Source organism: Bufo bufo, chromosome 2 (genome assembly GCF_905171765.1).
Source record: "Bufo bufo chromosome 2, aBufBuf1.1, whole genome shotgun sequence".
Classification (NCBI taxonomy): domain Eukaryota; kingdom Metazoa; phylum Chordata; class Amphibia; order Anura; family Bufonidae; genus Bufo; species Bufo bufo.
The window spans coordinates 180,615,380-180,633,740 of record NC_053390.1 but is presented as its reverse complement, the minus strand read 5'-3'; the positions used below and the strand labels follow the sequence as shown (position 1 = coordinate 180,633,740).

Here is an 18,361-nt window from a genome sequence, read left to right as displayed (position 1 = left end):
GATGTTCAAGTGCGGACAATCATAATAGGCGCTCATGCACATGAACGCCCCATATTTTGCTGTCCGCAAAACACGGATGCTGGCAGTGTGCCTTCCACAAATTGTGGAACGAGTGGCCCATGATAGAAATGCCTATTCTTGTCATTAAACCAGACAAGAATAGGATAGGACATGTTCTTTTTTTTTTTTTTGCGGGGCCACGGAATAGAGCCACAGATGCGGACAGAACACCGAGTGCTGTCCGCATCTTTTCCGAGCCCATTGAAGTGAATGGTTCTGCATCCGAGCTACAAAAAATGCAGCTCAGATGCGGACCTAAACAATGGTCATGTGCATGAGTCCTAAGCCTCCTCTGTCTTTGTCAGGATGAGTATGTTTGTCCTGACCAGCAGTCAGTTGCCAAAGTAGACAGGCTTATTAGTCCAGCTGACCATGCTGGCACAGCAAATGTGCGGGGCATTTCCTGTAATATACAGCCAGGGCCCCACTGTTATAATGGAGATCAGGGGAGTCTCATTTACCCCTTAGATAATAGCGACTACTCCATATAAGGTGTTTGACAGAAGTGGGCTCCCTCTGTAAAGTCAACATGATCGCAGTATGCCGCAGTACGCAGATGTTGTCATGGCAGCTGAAAGTCTATTAAGCCTTACCAGACCCAGGGTCTGATAGGCTGCATGTCAATGCAAAACAGACACTTATAACACCTAAAATAGCAGAGTATTAGTTCAGTGATTGGTCTGTAATAAGTTCAAGTCTAAAAAAGTTTGATAAAATGTTAAAAAGATACAAAAAATAGCATTTCGCATTGCTTTATTTTGTAAAAACAGCGACAAAAAAGATCTACGTGTAATTTGTATTGCTGCATCTGTAATGACGAGAGCTATAACATTTTCACTTTATTTAACCAAAGTTTTGAACGAAGCATCCGAAGCTCGCTTCGCTCAACACTATTTGCACCTTTCCAGTTCTTTTTTGTAAGTGCATACTGTAAATAGCTAAACACGTCTATGATTATAAACCCACTGCTCACGAGATACTCAGCTGTCAGCTGTATGAGAGGATGGTGCATCTTTCTTTCATCCCAAATCATACTAAAATGCAATTGTAACTTCACATTTATGTCCTTGACAGACATTACCACAGTATGGACGAGTTTAGTCACTATGACTTACTTGATGCACAGTCGCACAGAAGAGTTGCTGAGGGCCACAAGGCCAGTTTTTGCCTGGAGGATACATCTTGTGACTATGGTTACTATAGGCGATTTGCATGTACTGCACATACACAGGTGAGAAATATGTGACTTTCTTACATTCTGAGATTATGGTTTAGGTATGCTTTAGGTTGTATTGCTTTGATTCTCTTTCCATGCTAATGTTTATTTAGCTTCTTTTTTTTTTATATTAAAGCCAGGGGTGGATCCAAAAGGAATGGGAAATAGAATGATGGGCAGACTAGATGGGCCCAGATGGGCAGACTAGATGGGCCAAATGGTTCTCATCTGCCGACACATTCTATGTTTCTATGAAATGATTTTTTTTCCTTATTACTGTATCCACGTCTGGGTTTTGCTTAAAAAAAAATAGTAGCAAAAACTTTGTGTGTGTCCAGCCTTTTGGTTATATACTGTTTGTTTAATATGTGCTTCATGATTGTCCACATCCTTGGGTACTAGATATTAGCAGGTCTTTATGTCTTCTGAACACTTCTGAACATCTGGAAAATATCAGCGGATTAAACCAGTGAAAACAGCTAGCCGACTTGTCCATTAAAGTTTACATCCACGTTTCTCAGTATTCCATGCACATAAAGGGTATTTAGTCTATGTTTAGTTTCACATATCTTCTACAGATTTTCAGTTAGACATTGTTTTCTTTTCTATTCACATTAAAAACCAAACCCCAATTCTACTAGTTTACTTCTAAACAGAGATCATTGTATTGTATTTGTGAGTTCATGGTAAGCTGGCAATATGAGATCTATGTCAGCCAAACCTGTTTCAGTCGACTATCGAATGTGTATGGAGGCCTTCGTACGCTCCCCTGAATGGCTGATGGAGAGATAATGATCGGTCAGTTCGTCAATCAATCTTCCCTACTCAAGCATTTTATTTCTATGGAGTGAGGGAGACCAGCGTCCTACCACACATCTCTGGATCAGATGTGTTGAAGTCCAACACAGATAGCTAAGCTGCTTGGTCACATCTCTGACTGCAGAAAATATGCACTGTTTCCAATGGTAACTAGAAGAAAGTTGAAGGAATTAATGTATTACGGTTGGAAGATGTCATGCACATCAAAATCAACTCAATAGTCAGTAAGATATCTGTAAATGCAAAGGGATAGATTTACTAATATTGTCTAATAGATAGTGCAAACAGGCAGTCTAAAAATTGGCTGATGTTGGATGACAAATATGGTGCACCTATAGGTTGTCCAAGTTCATACCATCTATAGGTTGGCTTACTATTTTGTGCCAGAGTATTGGAGCAAACCAAAAAAGGTACAGCAGCACAATATTTCACATACAAACAATAAAACAACTGAGAAATAAGGATCATTCTAACTTAAAGTGGTATTATACCTACTATAAATAAATAAAAAAATAGAAGCATTTGGGGCAAACTGTTGCATCCTAAAGGTTTTCGCCGGGAATTATTTAAAATGGCCACCAGCAACCTGTCCTAGAATGTAAGCACCACTTGCAGAGCTGCGGCCTCACTACACTGCTCTACAATAGATGGTAATGATCTGCTCCTGTCTATGATATGTCATCCTGGCTGAGCAGCCTGACAAGAAAACTCACCAATATGTAGTATATGTAAGTGCCAGAGCCACATATGTAGTGAGGCCTCGCTCCTCACTCCCCTAGGCAGCTCTGCAAGTAGAGGCAACCAGTCCTGCTCACATTCTTGGATAGGTTGCTGGTGGCCATTATACATTATTCCTAGAGAACCCCTTAAAGCTATGTAACTTTCACACATCCCCTTAGCGGTTCACTCTTTTTGCCTTACTTGCTTCATAAATGTGTCAAAAATGAAATGTGCCAAATTGCACCAACAATGCGCAAAATTTTTGGAACTATTTACACCCCAATTCAGGTGCACTAATAATAGTAAATGTGGGCCATTCCTTGTTGAAAGAGCTGACGCAGTTTAAGAGGACAGTAGATTATACTTTCTTAGACAACAGATTCTTTACAACTGTTCAGTTGTCCCAAAGAATGTATTATTTGTACAGGTAGGTCATTAGGAACATCCCGGTGGAAACTGAGAACACAGATGTTGTTAGATTCCGTATTCTACGAACTCATATTGTGAAACTGACAAGAATGGCTTCATCCAGAGCAAAAAGAATAGAGTGTTCTGCAAGCAGAACAAGAGGCTTAATAGCAAGCAAGAGTTACTTGGCTTCATGTAATATGCACATTTTCCTATGCGAGGTGAAACCTCAGGCGCTATTTGATCAGAAGCCATTTCTATTCAAACCCAAAGCCAAGAATTTTTAAAAATCCCTTTCTGTAATAGCATACACCACGTCTGCAGGGAAGCATGCTTGTCCCACTTTCTGCAAAGCTCACATTACCCTGAAACGTGCCTGCCTGCAAATACACATTCTTCTGGTATTGCTCCGTAGCTGTAGCATATTAATAACTGAAAACTGATGTATTAAGTTTTGTGTGCTAATTACACAGTGATGGAAAATGTACAAGAATGTCAGACAAGACCGAGAATCAAATAGAGAAGGAGATAGTCACACGTGGCAGATTTGTTGCAGACAAAAATCAGTTCAGTTGATCTGAATGGGGTTGTAAGCAAATGGATTTCTGCAATTCTCATTCTGGTGAATGGGAAAGTTGCAAAAAATTCTGCAACAAATCACCTTTAGGGTCCCATTCACACGTCTGTGGTGTATTGCGGATCCGCAATACACCCGGCAGGCACCCCCCATAGAACTGCCTATTCTTGTCCGCAATTGCGGACAACAATAGGACATGTTCTATTTTTCTGCAGAGCCTTGGCCCGGAAGTTCGGGTCCGCGCTCCAAAAATGCGGATGCTGAGAGCACATAGTGTGCTCTCCGCATCTCTTCCGGCCCCATAGAGAATGAATGGGTCTGCACCCGATCCTGATATTGAGGAACGGATGCCGACCCATTTGCGGACGTGTGAATGGACCCTTAGGCACACTCTTCTGGAGGGCAGGTGCCAATATACACAATAAAAGCCATCTATTCTTTATAAAAACAGCCCACATTTGACTACACTGTTGTATTAAACAATGATTTTAAAAGGGTTGTCCCTTTAAGACAACTTAACCCTTACCTACAGGACAGTGTCTGATCAGTGGGGCCCATGCTCCCCTTTTTGTATAGCCAGGCGGTCATACATGCATTAGAGCTTAATTTAGCTATATAAAGCTAGCAGAGATAGCCCAGCATTTGTACCGGGTTATCGCCGGCAGCACCATACAGTTGAATGGAGCCATGAACATGCAGTCCAGAATGGGTGCACGGACTGCCATTCTCTCAGACACGTAACCTCTATCCTGTGGAGGATAAATAAGCTGTGAAAAGTGATGTTTTATTCCAGTCTGTTTTCAGTTAATTACAGTGACTAGTTGGGCCTGGATTGAAACAGGTTATTACAATCCACTATTAGGGATTATTCACACATCAGTGAATCACAGACATGTGCCGTCTATGTTCTCCATGGACAGCACATGGATCCATTGACTTTAATGTGTTTATTCATACATCAAGTGGTTTTCCGCTGTCCTTGGGTCAGTAAAAAAAACAGAGACAGGCACTACTTTGATCCGTGATGTGGACCCAACACACTCTTGAAGTCTAAGGCCTCTTGCACACGACTGTATGGTTTTGCGGTCCTTTTCAAGCTGATACGTTTTTTTGTTTCAGTAGTGTTTCCGTTTCTGTTCCGCTTCCTTTCCATTTGTGATCCGTTTTTTTGCGGATCAAAAAGAGTAGCATGCAATAATGTTTAAACTGTAAGCACATAAAAAAATTTAGCTGGGCATAACATTTTCAATAGGAGGTTTCCACAAAAAACGGAACGGATATGGAAGACCTACGGTTGCATTCCATATGCATTCGGTTTTTTGTGCGGAACCATTGACTTGAATGGAGTCATGGAACGTGATTTGTAGGCAATAATAGGACATGTTCTATCTTTGAACGGAACGAAAATACGGAAACTGAATGCATATGGAGTACCTTCCGTTGTTTTGGCGGACCCATTGAAGTGAATGGTTCCGCATACGGACTGCAAACGGAATCTGCAGAAACGGAACGGAAAAAAAAAAGTCAGAACATGGATAGCCCTAGTTTGCTCATAGCCCAGGGTCCCATTTCTTCCAAGCTGTACTTAACCTTGAGGCCTAAGACTTCTCTGTGGATGGGTGTGCCGGTTGGCAGGTCCCTCAGACAATGTTGGAAATCGGACGGACAAAAACCAAGGCATGCAGTGGATCTCTTATAGTCAATGGCGTCCAGTGGGAAGGAGATAGTATCTGGCAATGTCAGATCCGGAGAACAAGTGTGAAACTATTAGTTTTCACAAAATGTTGGTTATCTATTGTTGATGGATCTCTTTGGAAATTGCACATTATATATGAATATTTTAACCTACATAAACTATGTTATGTTCTAATGTTCAGGGACTGAGTCCTGGTTGTTATGACACCTACAATGCTGATATTGATTGCCAATGGATTGACATCACAGATGTAAAGCCTGGAAACTATATTTTGAAGGTAAATGGAAACAGCTTGTTCATTTGCATCTGGAACTTAGCACAAGACTTTAAAAGTAATGAAATATAAATGCATTTCCCAGGTCAGTGTGAATCCAAGCTACTTGGTTCCAGAATCTGATTACTCCAACAACATTGTCCGCTGTGATGTACGATATACCGGTCAACATGTATACACTTCTAGCTGTTCGATTTCTCCGTGAGTATAATTTTTTATTTTAATTATTATAAGCAGTTACGAAAGCATGATCTTCAGAAATCATGGAGTGCACTTCTGAACTGGTTGGAGATACCCTACTTACTGTACAATTGTACTATATTATGTCCTTATGGAGACTGACAGCCAGGAGGTATTTAGAATTGAATAGACCGGTAACCTTTTTACTGATGGATATCCTTAGCACTTTGGGAAGCTTGATTGTTTAGCAAAATGAAATCTTTTAAATTGAAACAAAAGTATTGTAACACAAGGACAGGCTTGATGGGGTTTCATGTAAAATACTATAAGCCACAGATTTTATTCTATCTGGTTCAGATTGTTTTAACTCTTTCCTGGATCTGGTCTAACTAAAAAAAAGTGTTGTCTAGAAGGGGTGTTATTCCACTAACTCGCTCCTTAAAAAACTTTAGTGCTACAGCTGCCTCTGTACTATGTTTTTTATAATAGGGCTTGTGGATGCAAGCGAGTCTGTCCGTAGTTTTGTAGATGCAAAACTGTGGGCAGACATAGTCTGATCAAAGGAACATATTATTGTCTGAGCACCTGACACTCATGCAAAGAGCTTTCGTGTCAAGGAGGATGTCTAAAATTGGTGTGTTCGGGTTTGTGCTCTTTTTTGCGGGACATAGTTTTATTTAAAATTTTTTACAATGGGGCAAAAGTTGGCAGGGAATCATCTATGCGTTTCCTGCTGTCCCCATATACAGATCGCCGATAGCCTATTGATTAAAGCTACCGGTTATCTGAACAGCAGACATGCAGAGAAGAGGCAAATCCCACCTACTATGAATGGCTCCAAGTCCTCTCCACAAGGAGGAACTGAATTCCACCAGACCCATGTCAAAAGCCTCTCATCCAGCCAAACCAGCACCCTGCCCTGCCTGACAAGAGGCAAACCCCCCCTAAAACCTGTCTGTAGATGGATGACTTTTTCTTATGGAAAAGATTCCCGTTTTGGTTTACATCTTAAGTCACTGTTCCAAGACTCATTTAAAGTGCCAGACATTGATTTATAAGGCCAGATTGTCACTTATAGGCTAACCACCCAATCATAAGAGCCAATTTATATTTTCAAGCTGCCTCTGCTCAGGAATCCAATGACATCCTATAACCACTGTGTTCAGTTTTTTATGAAATTGACTTCAGTTCAGTACAGGATGGAGCTGTCACTGTGCCGTCTAGATCTTGCTGATGGCACTGCATGCAGAAACGTGCACTTCATGTAAATGACTTGGCTGCAGGCACAGGAATCAGACCATTAGCACATTCATTTAAATGGTGAGGTCGTGAAAGTGTTAAGTAGGTGGAAATAAGAAGTTTAAAAGATTTATGTAAAGCCCGACATCTGGCAGATTAGCCTTACTTCATAAATACATAAATGTGGGTGGCTTTCAATAAGACTATCCATTTTCACACATATATGGCATCTTCAGCATCAACAATAAATCCTTTAATGCAGCTGGAATCTTGTCCAATGACACAGGATTCCTGAATTGATTAACCACTTTTTTTTTATTTATTTTTTAGCACAAATGTCTTTTGAAAGCCATAACTTTTTTCCGTTCGGTTTTAATTTTTTTTTTTTTTAGCGATACACAAGGTTTTATTTTCATTCTATTTTTCTTTTAGTATTTTTGTTTAGATTTTTCCTGGAAATTGTTAAAAAAAAAGAAAAAAAAGATCAGAACTAGAGTACGTTTTAAAGTTATGTCCTCTTTCCATGACAGCTGTTTTAATATAGGCGATATATGGGTTATGGTCAGCAGAGGCGGGGTTAAAAGTTGCCCTGTGTGAGCTTTTTTTTCAATTATTTTTTATCTTTTATTTAATTTTACACTTTGTGTCTCCCCTATAAGGGCATATAAGACCTTTGGGGATAAAGGGGTTCTCCGGGAATTTATAAAATGAAAATACTTAAATATTACTTCATTATAAATATATTCCCAAATACCTTACATTAGTTATAATGGCTTGTTTTGTCTAGGGAGCAATCATTAGGAGGAACAAAATGGCAGCCGTCCTATTAGTGCACACAAAACCTGTCCTAATCACACAGGAGGACAAGTTACTTCACACCACTGAGTCCGTCCTCTCTGTACTTCATGTTTCCTCATGAACTCCATTCCTACAGATATTCAGCTAAATATCATATTAAACTGTATTCAGGATCATAATCCCTGACAAGTAGGAGAGTAGGATGAGGCAGCTCTTTACTTCAGTGTTGTGCAGTAACTTGTCCTGCTGTGTGATTAGGACAGGTTTTGTGTGTACTAATATGGAGGGCATTTTGTTTCTCTTAATGATTGCTCTCTAGACAAAACTAGCCATTATAACTAATGAAAGGTATTTGGGAATATATTTATAATAAAATAATATTTAAGTATTTTCATTTTCTTAATTCCCGGAGAACCCCTTTAAACATTACTTTTTAAAAATTGATTTCTCCTGTAACTGCAGGTGACACATTGTATTAGCCACAGTTACAGGGGGAATACAGTTCCTGCAGGCTTTAGCAAATGTATTGAGTCTTACTGAAGAGCTGATGGCAGCTTGTGCAGATACCCAGTCCCTGCCTTCTCTATGGGGAGCCTTGACGTCAGTGACCCCCTCCTGCATGAATAGCATGCAGCTGCAAAACCTGAAAGAACATTCAGGAAGTCGTTGACCGGTTATATGCTGACTGACTGGACGTTTAAAGTCTATACATGGTCGTGCTTGTTGTCACTGGAAAGCCTTAGCATCATGTGGCTGCAATATTAAAGGGTTTTTTGGGCAACCATAAAGCATCTTAACGGCTTCATGCTCCACAATATTATATGTAGTGTTGAGAGTTACTTTCTGCACCTCAATGTACAGTTACATTGCGGGGATAGATGAGGCACAACAATTGTACCACTGGGAGAGGGAACAGGCTATAATATACAGCCGGGATTTTGCTGCAATGGCTGGGATTGGAGCTAGACCCAAACCTGGCTGATTTGTTGCAATGACAACTAAAAGTCTATATAATGTAGTTTTAATGACCTATCCTATAAAATTATCATGTCATTTGTAAAAAATAAAATAAAAAAAATCCAAAATTGCTGTTTTAGTGGTTATCCTGCCCCATAAAGAGGTACCAAACATACTAAAAAAAAAAATCAGTCGTCACACAAAATAAAAGGTTATGGCTCTTTAAATATGTGAACCAAAATCCCCCCCAATTATTTTTATTAAAAATATTTTTTGTACAAAAGTGGTAAAAAAATAACCAAATTTGTTTAGTATTTTTTTAATCTCCATAATCATATTGATGTGCAGAATAAACCTGTCAGTTACACTGCGTGGCAAATTCCATAACAAATTAACAAACAGAATAAAAAGTGTTCAAGAAGTCATATACTGTATACCCACTAATGGTATTCCCCCCCCCAAAAAAAAAATTAAAAATGGTATCACCATAATCATAATGGCTGCCAGAATAAAGTTAACATTTTAATTGTACCAAACAGTGAAAGCTGTGAAAAAGAATACAGAATTGCAGTTTTTGTTCATTATACTCCCAAAAAGTGCAATAAAAAGTAATCAAAAAGTTTTCTGTAACCTATAACGGTACAAACTAAAACTACAGTATGTCCCACAGAAAACAGGTCCTTACACAACTATGTTGATGGAAAAATATGTCCCTTCTACAGCTATATTGATAAAAATATCAGAGCTCTTCAAATGGGAAATGGAAAAAATACTCTTCCTCTAAAGCCCCCCAAAAAACTAATTATATATATATATATATATATATATATATATATATATAGTGTATACGTGAATATGACAAAAAAGAAGTTTCACCCTAAAGGTCCAAAATGTGTGTGTATATCACTGTCAGACCCAAAAGTGTCCATGGTGTTCCCTGTTTGGTTTTAAAGACACACAATAAAGTCTTTATGGTCTTTTATCGGACACTGGAGTTCCTCCGCTGATTTTCTAATTGATTATGGGACACCAAACAGATGAACATTTCTCTGGGATAAAGTTTAATCTCTTTAAAGTCTTATTTCCATGAACAAAGCCAGTGCCTTCAATATGAGCGCGCCTTCCTGGCAAGCACTGAGCCATTTCTCGTCTTAAGTCCAAAAAGTCAAATTTCCATTTGGATAAAAGAACCCTATTCTGATCACTTGGTGCTGCATATTGCCAATTAGTTTCCGTGATCTGAAAAACACCATTAGCACAAGAGTCAGGGTGCCCGTGCCAACCCCCTTGTGACATGTTCATACTCTAATGAATAAGTTGCACATATTCCAGATGTTTTTTTGGGTTGTTGGTTGAGCATGCAATGTTAATACGTAATGTTTTTTTTTCCTTTTTACAGCTATTAGACTGCAGGAAAGAAATCATATCAAGGTTTGATTATTCTGGAGTTGACAAGTCATTGGATCCAATTGGATGTAAACACTTTTCAATGGAAGCATATGGACTTTGACATAAACTGGATTTTAACCATGTGTAACGAAGTTAGCACTATTTTAATACATACAATGACTGGTTGATCTGTGTAGGAATGACATTGGTTTATTTTTTCGATACAGACAAGTAATATTCCCATATATGCAATAATGAGGCAAAATGATTTCTATATCAGTCCGGATATCGGATCCGCAAAATACAGATACTGGCCGTGTGCGTCCCTCTCGCTTTGCAGTCCCGCATGTTCCGACCATAATATAAATGCCTATTCTAGTCCGCAAAACGGAAAAGAATAGGACATCTATCTTTTATGTGGGTCCGCAGAATGGACATGTGGATAGCTGTCCACATCTTTTGCAGGCCCATTGAAATGAAAGGGTCGCATCCAATTCGCTGTGGATGACCGAAAATACGGTCGTGTGAATGGACCATAACACACATCCTTTTCACACTGGATTCATTTTATGCTGTCAGGAGATAGCCACCAGCAGTGGCTTACTCCTCCATTGACAACACCTGCACGGACGCCCAAATGGAGCGTGTATGTGTATGGGGCAGTCGGGAGGAACAGGCGTCAGCTGAAAGACAACTATTGTAGTAGGCATCTTTATTTGTAGCTGCAGGTTTCCAATGTTAAATCCTCAATAAACCCCCCCCCCCCCCCACTCACATACTATGAGCCATTTATAATACTAGTGTTGTCCTTTGCAGCAGTAAGACTATTGGGCCCCTTCAGGCACCAGTTGCAACTTCAATCTGTGCAGCAGCATCTCCACCAACATCTGCAACCCTGCATTTCCAATCTGTGTAAAGACTGTGTGAGGAATTATTCATAAGGGTAACATTTTAAAGTCAGTATGGTGTCCTTTGCGATAGATTTAAATATCAAATGTCACACCATTTTTTTTTTACACCAACTCCATACAGAAGTGAGTCTGCAACTTATCCACCAATTTTCCAAACTTAAATGAGTGGTGCAGAAATGGACAACGTCCCAAATTTAGTAGTTGCAAAAGTCCTATTCTGCAATTTTTTTAAACCAGAATTCTGGAGTGCAGAGCGTGATAAATTTCCTCTTAGGGCCCCTGCACACGGGCGTGGGGAACACGAAGAAGATCTGCACAAATTTACGTGCGGATTTCGGTGTCCAAACTGCAAATTCTAAATGTGGTTTCGCCACAGATCTCACCCTTCATTTGAAAAGGATGAAATCTGCAGCTATAACCGCAAACATAATAAACATGCTGTGGATTTGAAAAATCCGTATGGCAGGTCAATTTCTGAGCAGAAGAAATCTGCAAAGAGTACATGAGATTTGTACATATTTTAACAGCCAAATCAGAGCTCTAAAATAGTGGACTATTTTCTGTGCCTCTTTGCTGCCCTAGCGTTGGATGCAAATTCTTCCATGTGGAAACTGACCTGACGTGCGGATTTAGAAATCTACATAATGTCAATTAGATTTGCTTAATTCTTTTTCCAATATTGGGTAACTGCGGTGGTCATCGCAGGAGAAATCTTCGCTGTAGAAATGCTGGCGACCTGTTGCTAATAGAGATCGGTGCATTATAATGCGGGTTACCCTAAGAGTAATGTGTTGGTGTGGTCACCTGTTGGAGTTATAGGGGTTCTACGCGCTACAGACACTAATGATCTATCCTGAAAATAGGTAGGGGTCCAACATCTGGTACCCCTGCCAGGCAGCCATGGCACCGGAAACTATAGAATTTAAGGAGTGGAAGTCTCTGTACACTGTGTAGTGACTGTGCCGGGTACTGCAGCTCAGCTCCCATTCAAGTAAATGGATCTCCACCGACCTGATATTGATGACTTATCCTGAGGAGAGGTCGTCCGTATCTGTACATTTAAGATTTACAAACAGTGCTCAAAATTGTCCTTCCATAAAATAGCAACCAGAATTGTTTTATCTACATCCCCCCCCCCAAAAAAAAAAAAAAATCTAGCATGTAATCTAAACTTAGTGCTGATGATACAGTATGGTAATAGGATGCAAAGATGTGTAGAATAATACATCTTTAAAAATAGGGCATTTAGGGAAAAGTATCTATTATCAAACTTCATTTGCACTACAGTATTGCACATCCAAACAAGTGATATAGTAAAGGACATAGTAACGTAACCTAACAAATCTAGTGATGAAAGGGTCTTGTGTGCAGGTTATCCTCTTATACAAGTTACTTTTCATCTGCTATGGGCTCGTTCACATCTGTGTTTAGCTTTCCATTTTTCTGAACTGTCAGAAGAACAGAAAAATGAGAAAAAATGGCTTATTTTGAGCACCAGTTGTGCTCAGTTTGTGGCAGTTTCGTCAGATATCAGTTAATTTTGATGGAAGAAAAAGTCCTATACTTTTTCTCCCGTTAAAATAACAAATGTCTGACGATCACAACTGAGCAAGACTAGATCAGAAGAATGGAAAGCTGAACTCAGATGTGAGCTCATCAGCCTATGTTTGTGCTCACATGGTGCAGTTTTCCCCCCCAAAATTGTCTGGTTTAGGGAACTCAACTTCAAATTCCTTATTAGGGAATTCTGAATTTTAAGAAAGAGAGGTCTGGCCTTGTGAATCAGGATGGAGAGGCTGGCAGAGGAAGCAGGAGGACCAAGGGTGCACTTAGGAATGAGTGAAAGATATCATTACAATCAGCTGAGGTGGCCCTACAAGGCCATTTCCTGGTGACCGATTCCTAATTCTGAAAGAAATCAATGGGTTTTCTCTGCAGCCCTTCTGAACTCATCGCCGGGGGTGTCCCAGCACCAGTGCACCCTGTGACAATCTTATCACTAGGAGACCCTTACAACAAATAGATTGGGTGCATCAGACTACCCTGTAAGATCCAGCTCTTTCGGTCTATAACTGCACTGTGTGAACTGAACCTACTTGTGTTTTACATTGTCCATCTTGGAATGGGTCAGGACTCCCATGACATGACACTCTTTTAGTCATTATAGAGCTCGTATTTAAATACATGTCCTAATGAAACAAATTGTTTGACATTACTGACTATTGCATGAAACATCACTATGCAGGGTCATAAACTGTAAAGGAAAATGGTATTGAACTTTGTTTCCATGGAAGAAAGTGACTTAAATGGTGCTTATTTGTAACTTGAATTAAATCCATATAAGCCTATGCCAGTTAAACAAAGAGCTTTATTTCTAGTTTGCTGTTCTGTAGAATTGGTGACACAATTTGACTTTGCTTCTGTTTCTTGTTTGCTTTTAAATCACATATTTATAACACAGGCTATGGACTTCTCTGGCATTCTGTCCTGTTTTTCTTTTGCCTGCCTCCACTATGGTTGCAAACTTCTGTGAAAATGACTTGAATAAAGTATTTCAAGTTTTTCAGAAAGAATAAGGAGTTGTGCTCATCTGTTGTTAGAGTAACAAGTCTTTCTGTTTTCTTGTACACGTTACACCCATACGCACTTCTATGTGACTGGTGGGTTAGGTCAAGGTATGCTGAAGCAGGAAAGCCTATATCAGGTCACGCAACATTGCATCTAATGATTTTCAATGGTGGTTCAGAGGGACAGGTGACATGGCAAAACTGTGAAGCAACAGTCGCAGAAAATCCAACAGAAGTCACAAGCACCTTACGGAGACGGCACACATACCGCCGTGTAATGAAAAGACCTCATGTCAACGAAGATCAGACACTATAGAAAAGCAACTATAATAATATAATTGTGCAAGTTTGGATACAAGAAATATCGACACAACTAACATTGTCAAACTGGTTATTTAAAAAAACAAAGCCTGTGTGAGCAGAAAATACAGATTAAAAAAATCTTTTAAGGGCATATTCATAAAGCTGACTGTGGCTGAAATGTGTCCGAACTACAAAAAATGGTGTGGAGTCAAAAGGCAGATGCTGCACTTGTGGCCCGTTGCTAATGGCGATCCCCAGAAAAAAATGCATACTGTGGATGCCAACAAACAAGTCGGACTAAACCCTCAAACTGGTGTTAAAATTGAGAATTTAGCCAATATATCCTTATATGAAGGACATATTTCTGAGCCCGAGCACCGCGCCAAGGTATCTCAAGTAGCTCGGGACCTAACGCTAACCTACCAGTGCCGTATGGGCAATACCAGTAGCCAGTGGGCAAATTACAGGAGCGGAAGGTCTGACTCACAGCGAACTCCCAGTCACCTCCAGCATGCAGCAATGCTTGCAATGGGAGAAGGGAGGAGGCTTTGAGCCCCACCCAAGACTGGCTGATAAGACCCAGTATCTATATACAAACTACAAAAAATGGCGTGGTGTCAAAAGGCAGGAAGTGCTCAATTCCATATGCAGTTGTGCATCTATACCCAGGGGAGAAGATCCTGCACTTGTGGCCCGTTGCTAATGGCGATCCCCAGCAAAAATGCATACAGTGGAGGATGCCCGCAGCGGACCACAAGTATCACAAAAAGACATCCTACACAAGATAGAACAATGTGTGGATGTAAATAGCTATATGCCAGAACACATGCAGAATGCACACTTAAAGTGGTATTCTGGTTAGATAAAGCTATGCCCTATCTACTGGATAGGGGATAACTATTAGATCATTGGAAACCCCATCGATCACGACAATGGTGTCCTATACTCCATGGAGCCCCCCTGAAATGGACAGAGCGGCTGGTCGGAAATAAGTGCGGCCGCTTCATTAATTTCTATGGGAGAGCCACTGAACTGCACTCGGCTATCGCCGGCAATGCCATAGAAATGCGTGGTCGTATTTCCAACCAGCCATTTCCATCCATTTCATGGGGCCCACCGTTCTCGCAATCGGTGGTGGTCCTAACAGACAGACACCCACAGATCAGATACTTAGGGTGGGACAGGACACTTAAGGCCTCATGCACCCGGACATATTATGGCGTTGTCTTGTACAGGACTGTAACAGAGCATCCAATGAGCTACACGGGGCTGTTACTGTACATCTTGAGGTTTATTGTGCTGACTTCTGTATAAATTCATTAAAAAAATAAAATAAAGATAGATAGATTATGGTATGCTCTAATGTAAAGTACAAATGTGTGCTCTCCTAGAATCATGGCTTCTAGGGGAGAATGACAGAGCCTTGCACACCCACACACACTCTGCACGCCGCTGTCCAACCTGGAGGCTGTGAGGACGAGCACGTACAGAACAGCTAAAGCTGTCAATAAAATATACATTTCAGGTGTTCCCATTTATTCAAAAATCATCACAGTCGGCATGTCACAATAAAAACAGAAACAAGCAGAAACTTTTAATAAATGTATTTAAACATGAATTATCTGGGCTAAATTTAAAATAAAACCTAATCATCGAAAACTATCCTTTTGCCTTGGAATACTGCAATCTGGGACTGCTCTTTCCGTTTTCGGCTAGCTTCCCATGACGGATGTAGACTCTGCTCTTGCACTTTGCTCTGCTTTACAGCTGAAGCTCTGACAGGCTGCGGTTTCCTTGACAAAGTGTTTGTGTGAGGGAAAACTATATGGAAACAAAAAAAAGGTACACATATGAACATTCTAAAACACAATGGCCACAAAGGGTTAAGCCTGAGATAACAGAGTATCTGCTACAACAGCTGTCATTTGACCGATAGCTATTCCTTCAGACATCCTCAAACATACATGCTCAAATCAGCTGAGCAAGCATAGGCTTTTAATGGGAAGAGCGGAATATGCCATTGCCAGACACCGTTAGCTGGAGGTGACCAGAAGAAAGCAGAGAGGCTGAATCCTGCATATTTATGATCAGCTGTGATTTATGATTCCACATCTACTTGCATTTACACTATAAGACACTAGATGGTCATCCTGAGCACTACTTTACTTATACTTCACGTACCTGGCTTCTTATTCCTGGCAGGCGGCAATTGAGATTCTCTGAAAAACAAAACTGCAGGTTAGTAGCGGTCATTAAAGATAGCACATTTATGACATTATGAGAGAGAGAGCAGTGATACAGAGAGAGAGAGAGAGAGAGAGAGAGAGAGAGAGAGAGAGAGAGAGAGAGAGAGCAGTGATACAGAGAGAGAGAGAGAGAGAGAGAAAGAGAGAGCAGTGATACAGAGAGAGAGAGAGAGAGAGCAGTGATACAGAGAGAGAGAGAGAGAGAGAGAGAGAAAGAGAGAGCAGTGATACAGAGAGAGAGAGAGAGAGAGAGAGAGAGAAAGAGAGAGCAGTGATACAGAGAGAGAGAGAGAGAGAGAGAAAGAAAGAGAGCAGTGATACAGAGAGAGAGAGAAAGAGAGAGCAGTGATACAGAGAGAGAGAGAGAGAGAGAGAGAGAAAGAGAGAGCAGTGATACAGAGAGAGAGAGAGAGAGAGAGAGAGAGAAAGAAAGAGAGCAGTGATACAGAGAGAGAGAGAAAGAGAGAGCAGTGATACAGAGAGAGAGAGAGAGAGAGAGAAAGAGAGAGCAGTGATACAGAGAGAGAGAGAGAGAGAGAGAGAGAAAGAGAGAGCAGTGATACAGAGAGAGAGAGAGAGAGAGAGAGAAAGAGAGAGCAGTGATACAGAGAGAGAGAGAGAAAGAGAGAGCAGTGATACAGAGAGAGAGAGAGAGAGAGAGAAAGAGAGAGCAGTGATACAGAGAGAGAGAGAGAGAGAAAGAGAGAGCAGTGATACAGAGAGAGAGAGAGAGAGAGAGAGAGAGAGAAAGAGAGCAGTGATACAGAGAGAGAGAGAGAGAGAAAGAGAGAGCAGTGATACAGAGAGAGAGAGAGAGAGAAAGAGAGAGCAGTGATACAGAGAGAGAGAGAGAGAAAGAGAGAGCAGTGATAAGGAGAGAGAGAGAGAGAAAGAGAGAGCAGTGATAGAGAGAGAGAGAGAGAGAGAGAGAAAGAGAGAGCAGTGATACAGAGAGAAAGAGAGAGCAGTGATACAGAGAGAGAGAAAGAGAGCAAGAAAGAGAGCAGTGATACAGAGAGAGAGAAAGAGAGAGCAGTGATACAGAGAGAGAGAAAGAGAGCAGTGATACAGAGAGAGAGAGAGAGAGAGAGAGAGAGAAAGAGAGCAGTGATACAGAGAGAGAGAGAGAGAGAAAGAGAGCAGTGATACAGAGAGAGAGAGAGAGAGAGAGAGAGAAAGAGAGAGCAGTGATACAGAGAGAGAGAGAGAGAAAGAGAGAGCAGTGATACAGAGAGAGAAAGAGAGAGCAGTGATACAGAGAGAGAGAGAGAGAAAGAGAGAGCAGTGATACAGAGAGAGAGAGAGAAAGAGAGAGCAGTGATACAGAGAGAGAGAGAGAGAGAGAGAGAAAGAGAGAGCAGTGATACAGAGAGAGAGAGAAAGAGAGAGCAGTGATACAGAGAGAGAGAGAAAGAGAGAGCAGTGATACAGAGAGAGAGAGAAAGAGAGAGCAGTGATACAGAGAGAGAGAAAGAGAGAGCAGTGATACAGAGAGAGAGAAAGAGAGAGCAGTGATACAGAGAGAGAAAGAGAGAGCAGTGATACAGAGAGAGAAAGAGAGAGAAAGAGAGCAGTGATACAGAGAGAGAAAGAGAGCAGTGATACAGAGAGAGAAAGAGAGAGCAGTGATACAGAGAGAGAAAGAGAGCAGTGATACAAAGAGAGAGCAGTGATACACAGAGAGAGCAGTGATACAGAGAGAGCGCGAGCAGTGATACAGAGAGTGAGAGAGAGAGATGATACAGAGAGAGAGAGCAGTGATACAGAGAGAGAGAGCAGTGATACAGAGAGAGCAGTGATACAGAGAGAGAGAGCAGTGATACAGAAAGAGAGAGAGAGCAGTGATACAGAGAGAGCAAGCAGAGAGAGAGAGAGAGAGCGAGCAGTGATACGCAGATACGGAGGGCTGACGGAGAGACGGAGATGATACGAACAGATGATACAGAGAGAAAGACGATACAAAGAGAGAGAGAGAGAGAGAGAGAGAGAGAGATGATACAC

At 40.9% G+C, this 18,361-nt stretch overlaps 2 protein-coding genes across 4 annotated transcripts in view; one reads left to right on the top strand and one right to left on the bottom strand.

Moving 5' to 3' along the window:
• Positions 1-11,235, top strand: part of LOX (lysyl oxidase) — a 57,183-nt gene extending 45,948 nt beyond the window's left edge. The window contains exons 4-7 of one of the 2 annotated variants that reach the window (XM_040415943.1): positions 1,135-1,291; positions 5,678-5,773; positions 5,856-5,971; positions 10,344-11,235. In XM_040415943.1, coding sequence (XP_040271877.1) covers positions 1,135-1,291; positions 5,678-5,773; positions 5,856-5,971; positions 10,344-10,350 — 376 coding nt within the window. In that variant the 3' untranslated portion in view covers positions 10,351-11,235. Of the gene's footprint in view, positions 1-1,134; positions 1,292-5,677; positions 5,774-5,855; positions 5,976-10,343 lie in introns of those variants that run through there. The other variant, XM_040415944.1, reaches the window with a different exon arrangement.
• A 4,468-nt stretch (positions 11,236-15,703) lies between these two features.
• SRFBP1 (serum response factor binding protein 1) overlaps positions 15,704-18,361 on the bottom strand; it is a 125,088-nt gene continuing 122,430 nt past the window's right edge. For both annotated transcript variants that reach the window (XM_040415941.1, XM_040415942.1), the window contains exons 8-9: positions 16,296-16,333; positions 15,704-15,935 (exon numbers count right to left, since the gene is read on the bottom strand). In XM_040415941.1, the coding sequence (XP_040271875.1) occupies positions 15,760-15,935; positions 16,296-16,333 (214 nt within the window). In that variant the 3' untranslated portion in view covers positions 15,704-15,759. The remainder of the gene's footprint in view (positions 15,936-16,295; positions 16,334-18,361) is intronic.